This window comes from Carcharodon carcharias, chromosome 34, assembly GCF_017639515.1.
Source record: "Carcharodon carcharias isolate sCarCar2 chromosome 34, sCarCar2.pri, whole genome shotgun sequence".
Lineage (NCBI taxonomy): Eukaryota > Metazoa > Chordata > Chondrichthyes > Lamniformes > Lamnidae > Carcharodon > Carcharodon carcharias.
This window is the reverse complement of record NC_054500.1, coordinates 18244562-18262043: the sequence shown is the minus strand read 5'-3', so window position 1 is coordinate 18262043 and position 17482 is coordinate 18244562. Positions and strand designations below refer to the sequence as shown.

Here is a 17482-nt window from a genome sequence, read left to right as displayed (position 1 = left end):
TGCCCCCCCTCTCTCCCTCCCCCCCTTGCCCCCCCCCTCTCCCTCCCCCCCTTGCCCCCTCCTCTCTCTTGCCCCCCCCCCTCTCTCCCATCCCAGTCAAGTCGTGTCTTGATTTTAAAATTCTTTCCCAGTGTTCAAATCCATCCATAGCGTCACCCCCCCATCTCTGTAATCTCCTCCAGCCGCACAATCCTCTGAGATATCTGCATTCCTCTAATTCTACCCTCCTGTACACCCCTGATTTTAATCGCTCTACTGTTGGCGGCGGTACCTTCTGCTACCTGGGCCCCAAACTCTGGAATTCCCTCCGTGAACCTCGCCATCTCTCTTTTGTCCTTTAAGGCACAGTTGGCAGATAATGTAAACAGTATTGGAAAGGAAAGTACCACAGGTGCTGGAAATCTGAAAAACCAGCAAGCCTGGCAGTTCTGGAGAGAAATGAGAGTAGGGATAACGTAATGTCTGTAAGCCTTTAAACTGTCAATTTCTGAACATTATTGACATATTTTTATTCTTTGTTAGTAATAACATGCTGTACCCAAAGGAAGATAAAGAGAATCGGATCCTGCTTTATGCGGTGAGTTCAAACCTTCTTTTATTTATTCATGCTCTGGGGTCTAGTGGTCTAGGGTGTTATAATATTGGGCTTGAGGAAGTGTAGGTATTTGTACGATATAGCCGGGTGACATGATACTGCAGTTATTGGAAATCTGAGACAAGAGCAGAAAATGCTAGAAAAACTCACATCTAACAGCATCTATGGAGAGAAAAAAAGAGTTAATGTTTTGTGTCTGTATGACTTCTTCAGAACTAAAGAGAAGTAAAAATGTGATGAAATTTATAAGGGGGGGTGGGACACGTGAAGCTGGATGGAAGGCCAGCGATAGGTGGGGGCCAAGGAGAGATTGCCAGAGATGTCATGGGCAAAAGTACAAAGGGGGTGTTAATGGTAGTGGGTACTGGCTAAAGGAGGTGCTGATGGTGGCATTAAGGTCAGAAAGCAGAATGTGATAATAGCAGGACAAGGGTAAGCACTCTGGAAAGAGCAACACGAACAGATGACAGATGGCCCTTGTGGGGGTGAGGGGAGGGGACAGTGGTGGGAAAAAAGATAGGATAAAAGGTGGGGTTAAAACAATGAATAAAAATGAAAATAAATAAAAATAAGTAGATAAAAATAAAAATCATAAATGAATAAATTAAAATGAATATTGAAAAAAGGGGTGAGGATGGAGGAGGGAGTTCATAGTCTGAAGTTTTGAACACAATGTTAAATCAGGAAGGCTGTAAAGTGCCTAATCGTAAGATGAGTTGCTGTTCCTCCAGTTTGCATTGGGCTTCACTGGAACATTGCAGCAGGGCAAGGATGGATATGTGGGCATGAGAGCAGGATGGGGTGTTGAAATGGCAAGTGACAGGAAGGTCCAGGTCATGCTTGTGGACAGACCAAAGGTGTTCCACAAAGCTGTCATCCAGTGTGTGTCTAGTGTTTCCAGTGTAGAGGAGACTGCATTGGGAAGCAGTGAATGCAGGAGACCAAATTGAAGGATATGCAAGTGAAGCACTGCTTCACCTGAAAGGAGTGTTTGGGCCTTTGGCCGATGAGGTGGTAAAGGGGCAGGTGTTGCACCTTCTGCGGTTGCATGGGAAGGTGTTGTGGGCGGGGGATGAGATGTTGGAGATGATGGAGGAGTGGACCAGGGTGTCCTGGAGGGAATGGTCCCTATGAAATGCCGGTGGGAGGGTGAAGAGATGATGTGTTTGGTGGCATCATGCTGGAGTTGGCGGAATAGGCAGAGGATGATTCTTTGGATGCGGAGGCTGCTGGGGTGAAAACTGAGGACAAGGGGCATCCTATCATGGTTCTGGGAGGAAGAGGAAGGTGTGAGGGTAGAGGTGTGGGAGATGGGCCGGACACGGTTGAGGGCCCTGTCAACCACAGTGGGTGGGAAACCTCAGTTAAGGACGAAGGAAGACATGTCAGAAGTGCCATTTTGTAAAGTGGCATCATTGGAACAGATGCGACGGAGGTGAAGGAACTGAGAATGAGTTGGAGTCCTTACAGGAAGCAGGGTGTGAGGAGCTGTAGTTGAGGTAGCTTGGGTGTCATTGGGCTTATAATGAATATTGGTGTACAGTCTATCACTAGAAATTGAGACAGAGGGGTCAGGAAGGGAAGGGAAGTGTCAGTGATGGACCATGTGAAGGTGATGGAGGGGTGGAAATTGGAAGCAAAATTGATAACTCTTTCCAGGTCCAGGTGTGAGCATGAAGCAGCACCAAAACAGTCATCGATGTACCGGAGAAAGAGTTGTGGGAGGGGACCTGAGTCGGACTGGAACAAGGAATGTCCCAAATACCCCATAAAGAGACGGACATAACTGGGGCCCATGTGGGTACCCAAAGCCACATCTTTTATTTGGAGGAAGTGAAACAAGTTTAAGGAGAAATTGTTCAGTGGGAGAATGAGTTCATCCAGACGGAGGAGAGTAGTGATGGATGGGGATTGTTCAGGCCTCTGTTCAAGGAAGAAGCGGAGAGCCCTCAGACCATCCTGCTGGGGGATGGAGGTGTAGAGGGATTGGAAATCCATGGTGAAGAGGTGGCGATTAGGGCCAGGGAACTGGAAATTGTTGATATGACGTAGGGCATCAGAGGAATCGCGAATGTAGGTGGGAAGAGACTGGACAAGGGGAGAGACAACGGAGTCAAGATAGGAAGCACTGAGTTCCGTGGGGCAGGAACAGGCTGACATGATCGGTTTAACGGGACATTCCCGGGGGCTGAACTCTTCTTCCGCCTTCGTCTCTGTGCTCGCTTCTTTGGGCAGGAGTCCTCCCCCTGTTCTACGGATCCTTTCACCCGCCTCCAATATCCTCCCTCCAAATGGACCCCTCTGGCCTCTCACCTGCACTTGATCTTTTCACTGAGAACTGCCGGCGTGACATCAGCCATCTCAATTTTTCTGCTCCTCCCACTCCTCGTAGACTAGCTTTGTATTCCTTTGAGCATCAATGAATAAGTGGTGATTGAGGTGTTTGGGACAATTAAATGATTTGTTAGGGTTGTTAGAGAGAAACTATTTCCTCTGGTGTGGGGAGCCCACAACAAGGGGGCATAACCTTAAAATGAGAGCCAGGCAGTTCAGATATGATGTGAGGAAGCACTTTTTCCATAGAAGGAATGGAAATCTGGAATGCTCCACCCCCTGTATCAAGTTATCAATTAAAAATTTAATTTTTTATTATTCGTTCACGGGATGTGGGCATTGCTGGCCATCCGAGGGTAATAAATCAGAGGGCATTTAAGAGTCGACCACATTGCTGTGGGTCTGGCGTCACATAGGCCAGACCGGGTAAGCACAGCAGATTTCCTCCCCTAAAGAGCATTAGTGAACCAGATGGGTTTTTACAACAATCAACATGGCCGTCATCAGACTTTACTTCCAGATTTTTATTGAATTCAAATGCTGCCATGGTGGGATTCAAACCTGGGTGCCCAGAGCATTACCCTGGGTCTCTGGAATACTAGTCCAGCAACAATACCATCTCGCCATCACCACCTCCTGTGACTGAAGTTGCTAGATTTTTTTGTTAGCTAAAGCTTTTGGAAATAAAGGGTAAATGAAGTCCTGATCAGCTATCATTGCATTGATGGAGGAGCTGCTAACCTCTGCTGTGTGTTCTCCTCCATATGTTCATTCAGCAGCTCTTCAGAAAGCATAGGCATTTTTTAAATTAAAAAGGCCAAAATACCAAGTGGTTTAAAATGGTTCTATGGTTTAAAAACTCACATTGATTAATGTTTCAGCAAAGCTGCTATAAACATTTCTGTAGCATCACAGACTCATCATTCAAAGTGCCAATGTGTGAAACTGGCTCCTTTATTCAGTCTAAGCTAGTGCACCCCGGTTTTCTTTGCTTCACCATTGGCAAATGTCTTCTGCCTTCAGCAGCCTGGGCCCTCAGTCCCCAAAGCCTTCCGCAGCCCCCTCTCCTTTAAAACCTACCTCTTTGAACAAGCTTATGATCACCTGGCCTGATATCTTCTAATGTGGCTTAGTGTCAAATTTTCTGTGATAATGCTTCTGTGAGGTGCCCTGGAATATTTTACAATGTTAAGGCACTATGTAATTCAGGTTGCAGTTGTAAGATAAATGGCCTCACCCTGTTGCCAGATCTGAGCTTGTATCTAGAGCAGTCTTAGCTGCTTTTAGTTTCCCACAGATTTCACTGTTCATATTTAGAATTGTAAACCAAGTGTGGGAAAGCTGATGTCTACAATCTGTGATGTAACATCACCTTGGGTGATACTATAGACAACATTATTACTGTGAAACTCACGTAGAACTATCCTGAGGCTATGCATGCATTTATGAAAATAGCAGAGCTCGTCGCTTAAATCAAGAACATGTCTAGACAAAATTTGAATGTTTTCACCTATTATTATAAGTGAAACAACAGAGAAACATTGAAGGGTTGCAATGTTCTGTGACTCATTGAAATGGAGAGGAGCTGATTCAGTCCAGTGACAGTTAAAGATATGACATCGTAGATTACACTTTGAATCTAAGATTACTTTCAGTGAAATGCTGCACTTTATATTGCAACGGAGCTTTAAAACCTTTTGAGTTGCCAGCGTCAATGATGTTACTGATCGAAAACAGATTGCGAGGCTCCCCCATTGACCTACGGGATAAAGACATTGTCCAGTGTGACACTAGCCCACACAGTGCAGAACATTTCCGGTTCAATTCCATTGCCTGCGCTAGATTGCCTGATCTGCTTGGCGCTGCAATTGACGTCAATGCTTCTCCACCCCTGAATTTCCAGTCTGTGAGGGTGCTTCCCCTCTCATATGAAGGGGAAATTGAAGGGATAACATATGCCAACCATTGCATTGCTAACTTGTCAGGCAACCTAACATATTGTCTCTCAGGACAGCAAAACTGTAACTGCTTCTCCTTCCACGTTTCCTTCACCTACACACTTATGAGATGAAAACAAGCTTCAGCTACAACAACCTCATTTGAAAACACAATCCTAGAAACATTGAGGAGACCTGGTGGCACCTGCAGGGAGTGAAACAGAGCTAACATTTCAGCTTGATGACCTTCTGTTAGAACTGCTTGATTTATCTTATCTTTATCACCCTTTTCAAGCCTACTAGTGCCTGACCTGTCACCTGAATCTCTCAATCCTAAAGAGGATTTGTCCATTGCTGAGCAGGTAGTGGGTGGCTGCTGGATAGATTTGGAAGTTTTTTTTTAACGTTTCCCTATCCATTCATACTTTGACTGTTATCCTGAGGGAAAAAAAGCTGAAGCTTTGATTGTAAGCGGTCTGTAATTCAAATACTTTGTTTAAATTTCAGTGTCGAAACTGTGACTACCAACAAGAAGCCGATAACAGCTGTATCTATGTCAACAAAATCACACATGAAGTCGAGTAAGTAGCACTCATGTCTGCTGTGTGCAGGTTTAAACAACACATCATTGTAGCCGAGGATAGCAGTAAAATTGTAGCTGTACTTCCCAGTGAGATTTCAGCTTAATTCAGGATTTGCGCCACCATCAGAGATGCAACAGGGACTGCAATTACTGAGTGTGTGATTTATCTCATTCCTCGCAGCCCCCTTGAACATTGTGGTTAAATGCCCACTGTGGTACTGAACCATACAGACCCAGTTTCTGTTCTGATCCTTGATGAGTTGCCTGATCGCAGCCGGGTCCTATGGTTGACCCAGGTGCCGAGGGCTTGCGAGCGTAAAGTTAATCCCTTGATCTTGGCTGGAAAGTGTGCAAGTGTAAGAACTTAAAATGGAGTAGGTCATACTTGAGCCTGCTCCTCTCTTCAATAAGATGTTGGCTGATCTTCGACCTTGGCTCCACTGAGGCTTGAGGTGTGTGAGCAGTGTCCAAAAATCTGTCAATCTTAGTCTTGAATATACTCAACGACTGAGCATCCGCAGCTCTCTGGGGTGGCGAATTCTAAAGATTCACAAACTGCCGCGTGAAGAAATTTCTCCCCATCTAAGTCACAAATTGCTGACCCTTATCCTGAGACTGTGCCCCTCAGATCTAGATTCCCAGTCAGGCCAACCCTCTCATCCCAGGAATCAGCCTTCATTGGATCACCTCTTAAGACAAGTATATCCTTCCTTGGGTGCGGAGACAAAAACTATACGCAGTACTCGAGGTGTGGTCTCAGTAACATCTGTGTGCATCAGGTCAAGATAAAATCAATTTTCATTGTAATGGCACCTGGTACGGAAGTGGTGCAGCGAAGGCTCGCTAAATTGGTCCCTGGAATGAGGGGGTTGTTCTAAGATGAGAGAGAGGCTGAGTAAATTGGGTCTATATTCTCTGGAGTTTAGAATGATAACATACACAATTCTGAAGGGGCTTGACAGAGTAGATACTGAGAGGATGTTTCTTCCATCAGAGATGCAACAGGGACTGCAATTACTGAGTGTGTGATTTATCTCATTCCTCGCAGGTCCTTTGAACATTGTGGTTAAATGCCCACTGTGGTACTGAACCATACAGACCCAGTTTCTGTTCTGATCCTTGATGAGTTGCCTGATCGCAGCCAGGTCCTATGGTTGACCCAGGTGCCGAGGGCTTGAGAGCGTAAAGTTAATCCCTTGATCTCGTAATTCTGTTTTTGTTTTGGATGTTTCTGCTGTTTGATGAACATAAAACTCAGGGAGGAGCACAGTCTTAGATTAAGGGGCCAATCATTTAGGACTGTGAAGGGCTAAAGTGTTGTGAATCTTTGAAATTCTCTATCCCAGAGGGTTGTGGATGCTCCATCGTTGAACACATTTAAGGCTGGGGGTAGACAGATTTTTGGTATCTCGGAATTAAAGGACATGGGGAGCGAGCAGGAAAGTGGAGTTGAAGCCGAGGGTCAGCCATGATCGTATTGAATAGCCGAGCAGGCTCGATGGGCCAAATGGCCTATTCCAGCTCCTATTTCTTATGTTCCCCTGAAACACACACAACCATACTATCCATACTTACACATGGAGAATGGCCACTTTTGGTGATGTCCTGGAGGATTACAAAGATCTGCACTCCTGGGATCCCCATCTTAAGAGGAAATAGGGGTGAAAAGAATAAAGGTAAGCTGTACATGAAGTTTCTATAACAGTTTAATGACTAAATCTGAACAACCCATGAATATTTTAGTTCCAAAAACAATTTGATTGGGCCATCAAATGATTTATTTTGTAACAAGTGTTACACCATCTATGCTCTGGGTACTTTTGCAAAGACCCATTTGGTAAAATATTGTAATGCTGCGTCTTTGTCATCAGAGGTCCCCGGCGAGCTATGCCGAGATATTGGGCTGGGTTTTGCAGTCTACAGTGAAGGAATGGTGCCAGCTGCTGTCCCCGAAGGAAGCTGCCTACCAAGTTCCAGTGATCTGTGAGGTGTGGTTTCTCCCCCTTTCCCAGTGACAGGTTAAACCTGGCGCCAGGTCAAGGGGACCTCCAGACATCCAGCCGCAGTGCTGTCAGGAAGCAGCGTAAGCAGCTAATTACATTGAAGCGTTCTCATACAGCGTGAAGCAGTAAATCCCTTCATTTAAAATTTAAACAATTCAGAGTGCAAAATAAATGACTTTGATTGGATTAAGATGAAAACTAAAATATAAATCAGATTTTTTTTAAAAAAGTTTTTTTCACAATATGTGAAGTCGTTTGACATCCCACAAACATAAAATCAGCTTTTCAGGACCAATGGGGATGTTTAGTAATTATAACCAAGTATATCTATAAAATCTCAGTTACACCTCATTTCAACAGTGTTTTCCAGTGTTTTTATAATGAGAATAAGAGTGCATGAGTGAAAGTTCTTGTCAGTTCAATGGTTTCCAGTTGATTGCAGTCTGGGAGAATTTTAACAGCGCATCCTCTGGAGGAGACCTCACTGATAGCAACCTCTGGATTTCTGCACTATTCTGCTCATGTACGGACTCCAGAAGTTGCTGTTAATTTTCGGAGTGCCGACAGAGAACACTGACTGTCCTGCTGTCATTACTACCACAAAATCCAGGTTATACGCTCAAGTGATACAAAACTGACTTAAGTTAATTCTGATTTGACAGGTCCTGTGTCCTTTATGTTGATTTATTTTAATGCTCCGATATGTCAAATATCTGGCCCTAAGCCTTGTATTGGACTTTGCAGCAATGGTTATTGCACAGTTTTGTCCAGAGCATCCGCATTGTTTTCACAAAGGTGATTTTTTTTTTTCCTTCAACAGTGAATTGACCCAAATCATAGCTGATGTGGCACAAGATCCAACACTGCCTAGAACAGAAGACCACCCCTGCCCAAAGTAAGCAGCGCTGCAGCAATGTTTTAACAGCCTTGTCCTCCTCCGATCTAGTGAATATCTAATCTTCAGGTATTGAGGGGGAAAAAAAAGCTAGGTGTAACTGTTGAAGCCTTTGGTATTTCTGAGTCTCTGTCACACTGTTATACACACCCATTCTTATTTACTAATCATGGAGAACCTTGGTCAAAAGTGTTGTAGAAGCATCTGAATTGGATCACATTCTCCTTGCTGCAATAGATTTGGCACAGAGATTCCTTTTGGTGGTGGAGAGAGAAAGGCCTCTCTTGTAAAAATGTCAAAGCTTCATCTCTGATAGCCCAGCAGTCACATTGCTTGTTTGACATTATTGCGATCAGACCTTCTTCCAACTTACTGTTGGCAAGATTTAGCCACCCTGTTGGGGCCTGTCAGAAGAAACTAGTAGCTTATCCCAAATCTCTACACTCCGCTACAACTCTTCCCCACTGAGGTTTACTGTACCTGATTCTGCACAACTTCACTGTCGTCTTCAATAATACTCTCCATGATGCCAACTACTTAATGCACATTGTCTACCTCCTCCTGACGTCCACCCTACTTCCACAGGCCAACATCACACCTCCCTAGCAGTAAAGTTTATTTTCCAATGTATACACTCTTACAGTAATTATTGTGGTTGCTGTTTTCCCTCTTCCAAGAGACACAGCTTCCAACCAGAGCATATTGGGTGTGATCCTGAGTCCTGGAGCAGAGGCTCAGAGATTGCAGCATAGCTCTGCTGTCTGGAAGCGTGACAGCAGATGCTGTGTCGCTGAGAGAAAGAGCCCGAGGCACTTGGTTTGAGGAGCTAGAGCTGGAGACAGAGAGTTTGGAGGCTAAAGCTGGGAATCAGTGGCCTTAGACCAGTGAGCTGGGGAGGACGTGGGATTGTGAAGTAGAGCACTGGTTGCCATTGCCATTTTAGAAAGGACATGTAATTCCCATAAACCAATCAGATTGATTGAAAGAAATGGATGAAGGGATCTCATGAACTAGTTAACCAGTAGAGTGCAACAGGGCTTCAAAGCTCATTTTAACATGGATAGGTAACTTCATAGAATAATATAGCACAGGAGATAACCATTTGGCCCATTGCACCGAGCGGCTCTTTGTTAGAGCTGTCTGATTAATTCCATTCCCTCGACCTTTCCCCATAGAACTGTATTTTTTCTCTTCAAGCAGTTATCCACTTAACTTTTTAAAGTTACTATTGAATCTGTTTCCATCGCAGGCAATGCATTCCGAACTTATGCAGAATTCTTTTTCCTCATGTCTCCTTTTGCCAGTTACCTTAAATCTGTCCCCTCTGGTTACCCACCGTTTTGCCACTGGAAACTGTATCCCTTTATTTACTCTGTCAGAACCCTTTGGAATTTTGAGCACCTCTATCAAATCTCTTAATCTTCTCTACTCTAAGGAGAAGAGCCTCAGCTTCTCCAGTCTCGCCACATAACTGAAGTCCCTCATTCCTGGCATTGTTCTAGTAAATCTCTCTGTATCCCCTCCAAGGCCACACATCCTTCCTACAATGTGTTGCTTAGATTTGGATACACTAAGGGATAACACGTGATTTATAAAAGTTTAGCAGCACTTCCTTGCTTTTGCACTCTATGCCTCTGAATAAAGCCAAGGACCCTTATGCTTTTTTTAACAGCCTTCTCAATTTGCTTAACCGCCTTCAAAGATTTGTGGACGGGCACCCCCAGGTGCCTTGGTTCCTGCACTCCTTTAACATTGTACCATTTAGTTTATATTGGCTCTGCTCGTTCTTCCCAGAAAAAATGTATCACTTCTTGCTGCTCCGTATTAAATTTTGTCTGCTGCATGTCTGCCTACTTCACCAGTCTGTCCCCTATAACCTGTTACAGCTGTTTCTTTAAATATTGTTGCAGGTGTGGACACAAGGAAGCGGTGTTTTTCCAGTCGCACAGTGCAAGAGCTGAGGTACAGTAATGGAACCCTTTGCAGAAGTACATGCAATTGTTCGAAAGTATAAACTCAAACCACTTATGCCAGTGAATATTATAAGTTATGTGGATATGAGTTGCTCCCTATTAAAGGCCACAAAAACATATTATTTGTTTTCACCATTTGTCCTTCTGTAAAGAAAGCTGAACTTAAAATAGATAAATTAAAGACAGGAGGGGAGGGCATTTTGAACTTTGAAAGTAGGTGTTGCTGCTGTGTACGGCTTTGTTTGCTGACCATATCCTTTTGTAACCTGTGATTTCTCACTGCCCTGTTGCCAACCCCACTATCGAGTTTTCTGCACGAGCCCAAAAACAGCCATTATAAGCGCTGCTTAAACCCTCAGCTGCCTGGCCCAGAATGTGCACGTAGCTGTCGGCTTTCTCTCGCTTTTGTGGCCATTTCTGAGTGTGAATGTGTAGCCAGGGAGAATAGGAGAATGACTAGGCATGTATTACTCTGGGGTGTGTGTGTTTTTGTTGTGTGTAAGCCGTGAGACTATGAAAGGTAGCCTGGGAGACGAAAAGCTTAAGTTTGACCCTTGGTTACAGTGTTATGGGAATCTGGCAAGATGGTGTATTGGTTACATGCTATCTGGAGAGCTTTAACTATTCAAAAGTGAGTTTTCCACGGATAGCTGGGGTCTCACTCTGCAAAAACTAAACATTGTGGGGATGCAGTAAAGTTTTCCACAATTAGTTGTATATGTAGAGTATATTGCGTTTACCTGTACATAAAATTTACGTGATAAATGTATTCTCCTAGTATTCAAAAAGCAGGAAGTTTCTCTCTGAATTATAGACAGTTCAATTGCTGTGAGCACATGCTTATTAAGATCTAGATCAGGATTGCCTGACCTCGTTTTGTGTACAGTGGAAATTTTAATGAGCATTAGCAACAATTGTGGCTTTTAAAAGGGCTAGAAAAATGTTAGAACACAAGGGACGTGGCTGCAGTCCTGCCTCTGTTTTTGAGTGAGCCAAATGGTGTTTGTGGCTCTTTGTTGTTGACAAAGGATTGCGAGTTTTAAGCGTGCATTTAATGCAGCCTCCTTCCTCCCTGCTGCAGGATGCAATGAGGCTGTACTACGTGTGTACAGCGCCACACTGCGGCCATCGCTGGACTGAATGAGGACACACCGTGTTGCCCCTTGAGGTTTTGCTGTGCTGTTTTTGGACCTGCCAATGGACATATCAGTTCAGGCATAATGTAAGACAAAGAAATCAACAATGTGGTAATGATGTTTATTTTTTAAAAGTCATACTTGTACTAATTTTTTGCTAATTTTGTAAATACACTAATAAAACTTATTTTTAAAACAATTGGAATATTACTCTGTGCATTGACTTAACTGATAAACATTTAAGAAACTTGTTTTACGGAATGGAGAAATTTCAGCCCAAAGATTCACCACAACAGGAAAAATTAAAACCTACATGAACCTTCTCAGCAGTAAACTGGCCGGTATCTACTGAGGATCACTGGCCAGGACCCAAAGGACCTCTGAACTTGCCACCGTGTCCTCAACTGCAGAGTACTGTGCCTCAGTATGGCACCAATCTGCTCCCACCAAACTTTTCGATCTGCAACTCAACTCAATGAAACGCATCGTTACAGGTACTCTTTCACCAACTCACTCCCCCTGGCCCCCAATCCTGAGCAACATTGCCCCACGCCTTCCCCCAACATCAGGAGGGTAATTGCAACAGGCAAGCTATTGGAGAAGGTCAGCCCAAGCCAGCCGTTAGTCAATGACCTCCGTAACCCACCACCGGTACACATTCCCTGGTGGTACACACCACCCCACCTGGTTAAACCCACCATGCCGAGGAGTAACAACTGAGTACCCATGACGGGAGAAGACATCCACTAGAAGCCACTCTCTCATCGTAGACCCCACTGCTCCTCCACCCAGCTTTGATCTCCTACGATGACAGTGGGCCCTTTTTTAAAGCGTTTCCGTACTGGCCAAGGCCTCTGTGCAACACCCGACATCAGTGAGATCACCAAGACTATCCAGGCTGTAGCTGTTGTACAGCCCAAACAACAATTCACATTGCCCAGTGACTAAACTTGAAAATGGACTTGAAGAACTCCAACTAGCCACTGAGTGGACTATTGCTTGGCTCTGTGACTACACATGCAGACGCTAAATAAATACCACAAAAGAAAGGCCATGTTGTCAATTGTGCCTGAAACCACTCTAACTCAGAACTATCTACTCTAATTCCGTTTCCTCACACCCTTTGATATTTTTCTTTGTTTATCTAATTGTCCTAAAGCCGATTAACAGCTTCAGCATGAACCCACTAATGAAGCTTTTCAATGTTAGCCCTTGTGTAAAGGTACGTCAGAGAGGGGGAAAAAATATGAGATGCGCCTTTCCCACTTCCTTCACCCTGCCGTTGGTGGCCCTGTATTCGGGCTTAAACTGTGGAATTTCCTCCCTACACCACCCCTCTGCCTCTGTACCCTTCTCTGTTTAAGAAGCTGCTTAAAGTCTACTTTTTGAATAAGCTTTTTGTCACCCACCCTACTATCTTGCTCTTTGGTTCAGAGTCAATTTGTGTTTGATAATCTCTGTTTACTGCAGTAGAGGTGCTACATAAATGCAAGTTGTTGCTTTGTCCCTGCCTGCATTTTTGTTTTAAATTGCCATATTCTGCTGCATTAACATGTGGATTTGTAAATTTTCCTGTAGTTCTGCAGCCCTGCTGACACATTCCCGTGCTTTACAGATGGGCTGAGCTGCCCAGTCCAGTTACCTCCACCCTGGCCAGCATCGGAATCCTCATTATCCGTTGTGGGAGGTGAGGATGTGGGAGTAGGGTTGACCTTGATGGGCTTTTTTTTGTACATTCTGCGAATAATAGATGGCTGGGGAATGAACTGCCAATGTATTTTTGAGATTTGGATGTGAATTCAAAGCTTTTCTGCATCAGCACACCTTGCGTTTTGCATCTCACTTGTACCCCGAGCAGCTGTGCTATCCCTTTATGGTTTCTTCTCTCTCTTTTCCTGAAAAGTTGCTGACACGCTGACTCCGGTTTCTTGGGTTCTAGCACCTCATCACGGTGGCAGTTCATTCTGAGAGACTCCAGGTGGTGTGTTGGAATGCTATTCAACTACAGTGGGCTTCACAACAGACCTTGAACTATCCTCACTCAACATGCACTTTCCAGTGAGAACCAAAAATTAAGTGTGAACTTCACTGAACTGAGATTAATTGCCTTCCTCCGACCTGCTGTCCCTGACTGGAGTTCAGGCAAAGATTGGTAAATTCAGTCCTGGGACTTCCAGCTGAATCCATGGTGCACTTAGTGTTTTTTGTCCCCTGCTGCAGAGGAATTCATGTTACTAGTTTAAATGGGAGTTGGAGTTGCTATGCACTTTTACACACATGTTGTGTTTGAAGGATTTGCAGGTTGATACTTGACCTGTTTGGCCACACCTTCTTTCTTGTCAAGTCCCAGAGTGGGATGTGAACCTGGGGCTTCTGGCTCAGAGACAGTGACGCTACCTACTGTACCACAAGGTCTCCCCTCCTCCTTTGCTTACCACTTAGTCCATTTGGAGTCCTGTCTGTCTTGTATTACAATCGATGCTGCATTTTATTCGGTCCTACAGTCAAATCTGCTCCTGTTGATGCTTCCTTCTCTCCTTTTATATTTCCTCCTACGCCTGTTTAAAATTATTTATCCTCCCCTTAATAAACAGTCTCTTGAATATCCGACTACTGCCTTGTCCACTTTCAATAAGTTGAAAGCAAGCATTTGTTTACTGATACTACTGCATTGACCGGTGAGTTGTAGAACTCGGGGCAAATAGTTTAAACAGCTTCAGTCGCCTGTGTCTTATTTAGAAAGAGAGTCTGCATGAACTACAGCAAACGGAGCTCATGACCAAGACTGGGGCAACTCCTGATTAAAGCACGATTTCTCCCAAAAATGCAGCGAGTGGAGGATAGTTAATGTTATGCAAATAGTGTGGGTAAGATCAGTCCCAGTCACGTACAGCAGTGCCATTTCCAGGGGGGAATTGGCAGGGGGATACCTCACGATTGTGGCTGGATACAATGGTGTCACTACAGCTGCAAGTCGAAGGCTGACAGTGTGAAGAATCACAGGGGAATATTCACCCCAAACTGTCATGTCGTGGCACATTGTACCCCTGGCATATCTTTCCCCCGTTTATCTCAGCTTTCTGTCGAGGGCACAGGCCCATGATTTATTTCAGCAAAGGGCAGAAGAGTTGAAATGGGGTTCAGAACTCAGTCTCCAGGAGCTTGGCAGTTTATTACCGATGGAGGGAGGGAGGGAGAGTGGTCACTCACTGGAGAAGCTCAAGTTTCCTTCCCCTGCCCATGCCTTGATTTCTCCCCTCCCCTCCTGGAGGGGCTGATTCCTTATGAAGTGTAGTTCCATGAGTGCTGATAGAGCTGCTGTGCCTGTATAGTAATTGTTAGCAAGCTGTTCGATTGTGGAGGGCATCACACATGAATACAAACCAGCCCTCACCCAAAATACACACACACTTTACCAACAGGTGTCCATGGATAGCTGTCAGGAAGTAGTGCTCTGGACGATTTTGCTCCTACCTAGCACAGAGCTACTAAAGCCATGTACCACTAGCTCTGCTGCAGCCAAGATGATCCAACTCGATGCAGACTGTGAATTTGAACCATGGGATCTTCCCAACTTGTGCAATCTACTATCACAACGAACAATGTCAGCCACGGCCCAGTGAGTAGGAGTCTCACTTGTAAGGTCACAGCCTCAAGTCCACTCCAGAGACTTGAGCACAATAACCTAGGCTGACACCTGCAGAACGTTACTAAGGGAGTGCTGCACTGCCAGCTCAAGTGCACATAATTGATCCCATAACCACTGTCTAAAACATCAGGGGAGTTAATCCCTGGTGTCCTGGCCAATATTTGGATTATTTTTATGTGGGAAGTGGATATCACTGGCAAGGCCAGCATTTGTTGCCCATCCCTAATTACCCTTGAACTGATTGAGTGGCTTGCTCAGCCATTTCAGAGGGTAGTTAAGAGTCAACCACATTGCAGTGGCTCTGGAGCCAGACCAGGTAAGGGTGACAGATCTCTTATCCCTTCCCTCCCTCAAGGGTATTAGTGAACCAGATGGGTTTTTACAACAATCACTGGTAGTTGTTATGACTAAGACCAGATTGATTAATTGAATTTAAATTCCACCAGCTGCTATGGTAGGATTTGAACCCATGTCCCCCAAAGCATGGTCCTGGGCTGCTGGATTACTAGGCTAGTGCCATTACCACTACACCACCATGTCCCCTATTATCCAGTTGTTTATCACATTGCTGTTTGTGGCACCTGCTGTGTGCAATATGGCTACCATGTTTCCTATATAACAACAATCAATGTTTAAAAGTATTTCTTGGGTCATAAAGCACTTTAGGACTCAGGTTGTGAAAGGTGCCAAATAAATGCAAGTTCTTTCTGTCTTAGCTCATTTCTAGACAAAATGCGGAAAGAGCAACATGCTTAATCTGTTCTGGAACGATGCACTTTGCTTCCGCAGGTACTTGCGTAGTAAAGGGCTGCTAGGGTGATGGTCCCTGATGTGCAGGAAGAATGCGTCCCCTTGACTGGATGTAAAACCACAGTCCTCGCATACAAAAATCTTGGAACGCCGTTCCCTGTAGGCATAATTCTGGTGTACACTGTGAATCTTCTTCAGGTGAGACTCCAAGGAACATCGCTGTGTGAATGCCTTCTCACACAGGTCACACTTGTACGGGCGAATGCCTGCTTAAAACAAAGGTGAGGTGATAAGTCTTTCTTGCTAGAGTAGTAGTGAGGGGAAGTACTGCACCAAAAGGCAAAACAAGAGAGAACTTGGCGTTACGTAGCACCTCTCAGAACCTCAGTTATGGCCCAAGGCAACTTAAAGCCAGTGAAATCGTTCTGAAGTGTAGTCACTTTTTATTAATGTCGGAAATGCAGCAGCCAATTTGTGCAAACTCCCACAAACACCAATGAAATAAATGACCAGCTCACCTACATCAGGTGTTGTTTGAGCAATAAATGTTGGCTGAGGTGCTGTGAGAACAGCCCTGCCCTTCTTTGAATAGTGCAGTGGGATCTTTTAACATCCACCTGAGAGAACAGACAGGTCTCATTGAAAAGGCAGCACCCCTGACAGTGCAGCACCCCCTCCGTACTGTCAGACCTACTATGTGCTCAGGTCTCTGCCTCCACAATGTTTTGACACTGAGGCAACAGCGCTGCCGTGGGTTCAAGTACCGTGGGTCAAAGGCAAAGTCTAGGCCGACACTCCGAACGCAGTACTGAGGGCACGCTGAACTGTCAGAGGTGCCACCTTTTGGAGAAGACTTTACCGGATGGGGCCCATTTTGACCTCCATGGAACCCTCCCCCTCCCGTCCCCCCTACCTGTATGTGTTCGCATGTGCCTCTTCAGATCAAACGTGTCGTTGAAGCCTTTACCGCAGAACCTGCAGACATGTTTCTTTACCACGCTGTGGCACTTCAGGTGACGGGTCAGCATGCGGTGTAAAGGGAAAACTTTGCTGCAGCAGTAGCAGCGGAAGTGGCCCTGGGCATAGGCCGATTTCACCTTCCAAAGAGAATTTAAGGATTAGAAAGCATTGTGGCAAGAGAGAATTTTCTACAAAAAATGCACACAGCACAGAAACAGGCCCAACTGGACCATGCCAGTGTTTATGATCCAGTTGAGACTCCTGACACCACCCTATCCTCTCATTTTTGTTTGGAGCATGCGAGTGATTCTTTTTAAGTGTGTGGCCCCTTTAAAAAAAAATTTTCACAGGCCTGCTAGCTTAAAGGGAGCGACCTAAGTGCAGCCTCCACAAGAACGTTTGGGTTGCTCTGAGACATCGCCTGTCGCCCTTCTTTCATCTAACCCTATCAGTGTTCTCTTCTCCCTCATACTTAACTAGCTTACCATTAAAAGCATCTGTGGTATTAGCTTCAATCACTTCATGAGGGAACTTGACCACTCTCTGGGTAAAGGGGTTCCTCCTAAATGACTACCTTAAATTAATACCCAGTGTTTTGGATCCCTCCGCCGGCGGAAACATCTTCCCTGCCCTGCCAAAGCCTTCAATAATCTTAAGAACGCAGGAA

General features: G+C 44.9%; 2 protein-coding genes across 2 annotated transcripts; one reads left to right on the top strand and one right to left on the bottom strand.

Moving 5' to 3' along the window:
- The first annotated feature begins 521 nt into the window (after nucleotides 1–521).
- On the top strand, nucleotides 522–11655 carry polr2i (RNA polymerase II subunit I). Its single transcript, XM_041179246.1, has 5 exons — nucleotides 522–577; nucleotides 5374–5447; nucleotides 8273–8347; nucleotides 10258–10309; nucleotides 11402–11655. Exons 1-5 carry the CDS (start codon nucleotides 530–532, stop codon nucleotides 11462–11464), a joined length of 312 nt encoding a protein of 103 aa, XP_041035180.1. The 5' UTR covers nucleotides 522–529; the 3' UTR covers nucleotides 11465–11655.
- Nucleotides 11656–15828: 4173 nt separating this feature from the next.
- LOC121272593 (putative transcription factor Ovo-like 1) lies at nucleotides 15829–16937 on the bottom strand. The gene is made up of 2 exons (XM_041179247.1): nucleotides 16769–16937; nucleotides 15829–16121 (listed from the first exon to the last, which is right to left on the bottom strand). The coding sequence occupies exons 1-2, from the start codon at nucleotides 16881–16883 to the stop codon at nucleotides 15829–15831; spliced, it is 408 nt and encodes a 135-aa protein (XP_041035181.1). The 5' UTR covers nucleotides 16884–16937.
- Between the last annotated feature and the right edge of the window lie 545 nt (nucleotides 16938–17482).

Excerpts from the sequence above, each read along its gene's own strand:
- LOC121272593 (XM_041179247.1), bottom strand. The coding sequence starts at position 16,883 with ATGCTGACCCGTCACCTGAAGTGCCACAGCGTGGTAAAGAAACATGTC. Across the intron at positions 16,122-16,768 it reads GCACATGCGAACACATACAG|GCATTCGCCCGTACAAGTGT; the intron begins GTAGGGGGGACG and ends TGTTTTAAGCAG.
- polr2i (XM_041179246.1), top strand. The coding sequence starts at position 530 with ATGCTGTACCCAAAGGAAGATAAAGAGAATCGGATCCTGCTTTATGCG. Across the intron at positions 578-5,373 it reads ATCGGATCCTGCTTTATGCG|TGTCGAAACTGTGACTACCA; the intron begins GTGAGTTCAAAC and ends TTTAAATTTCAG. Across the intron at positions 8,348-10,257 it reads GAAGACCACCCCTGCCCAAA|GTGTGGACACAAGGAAGCGG; the intron begins GTAAGCAGCGCT and ends ATATTGTTGCAG.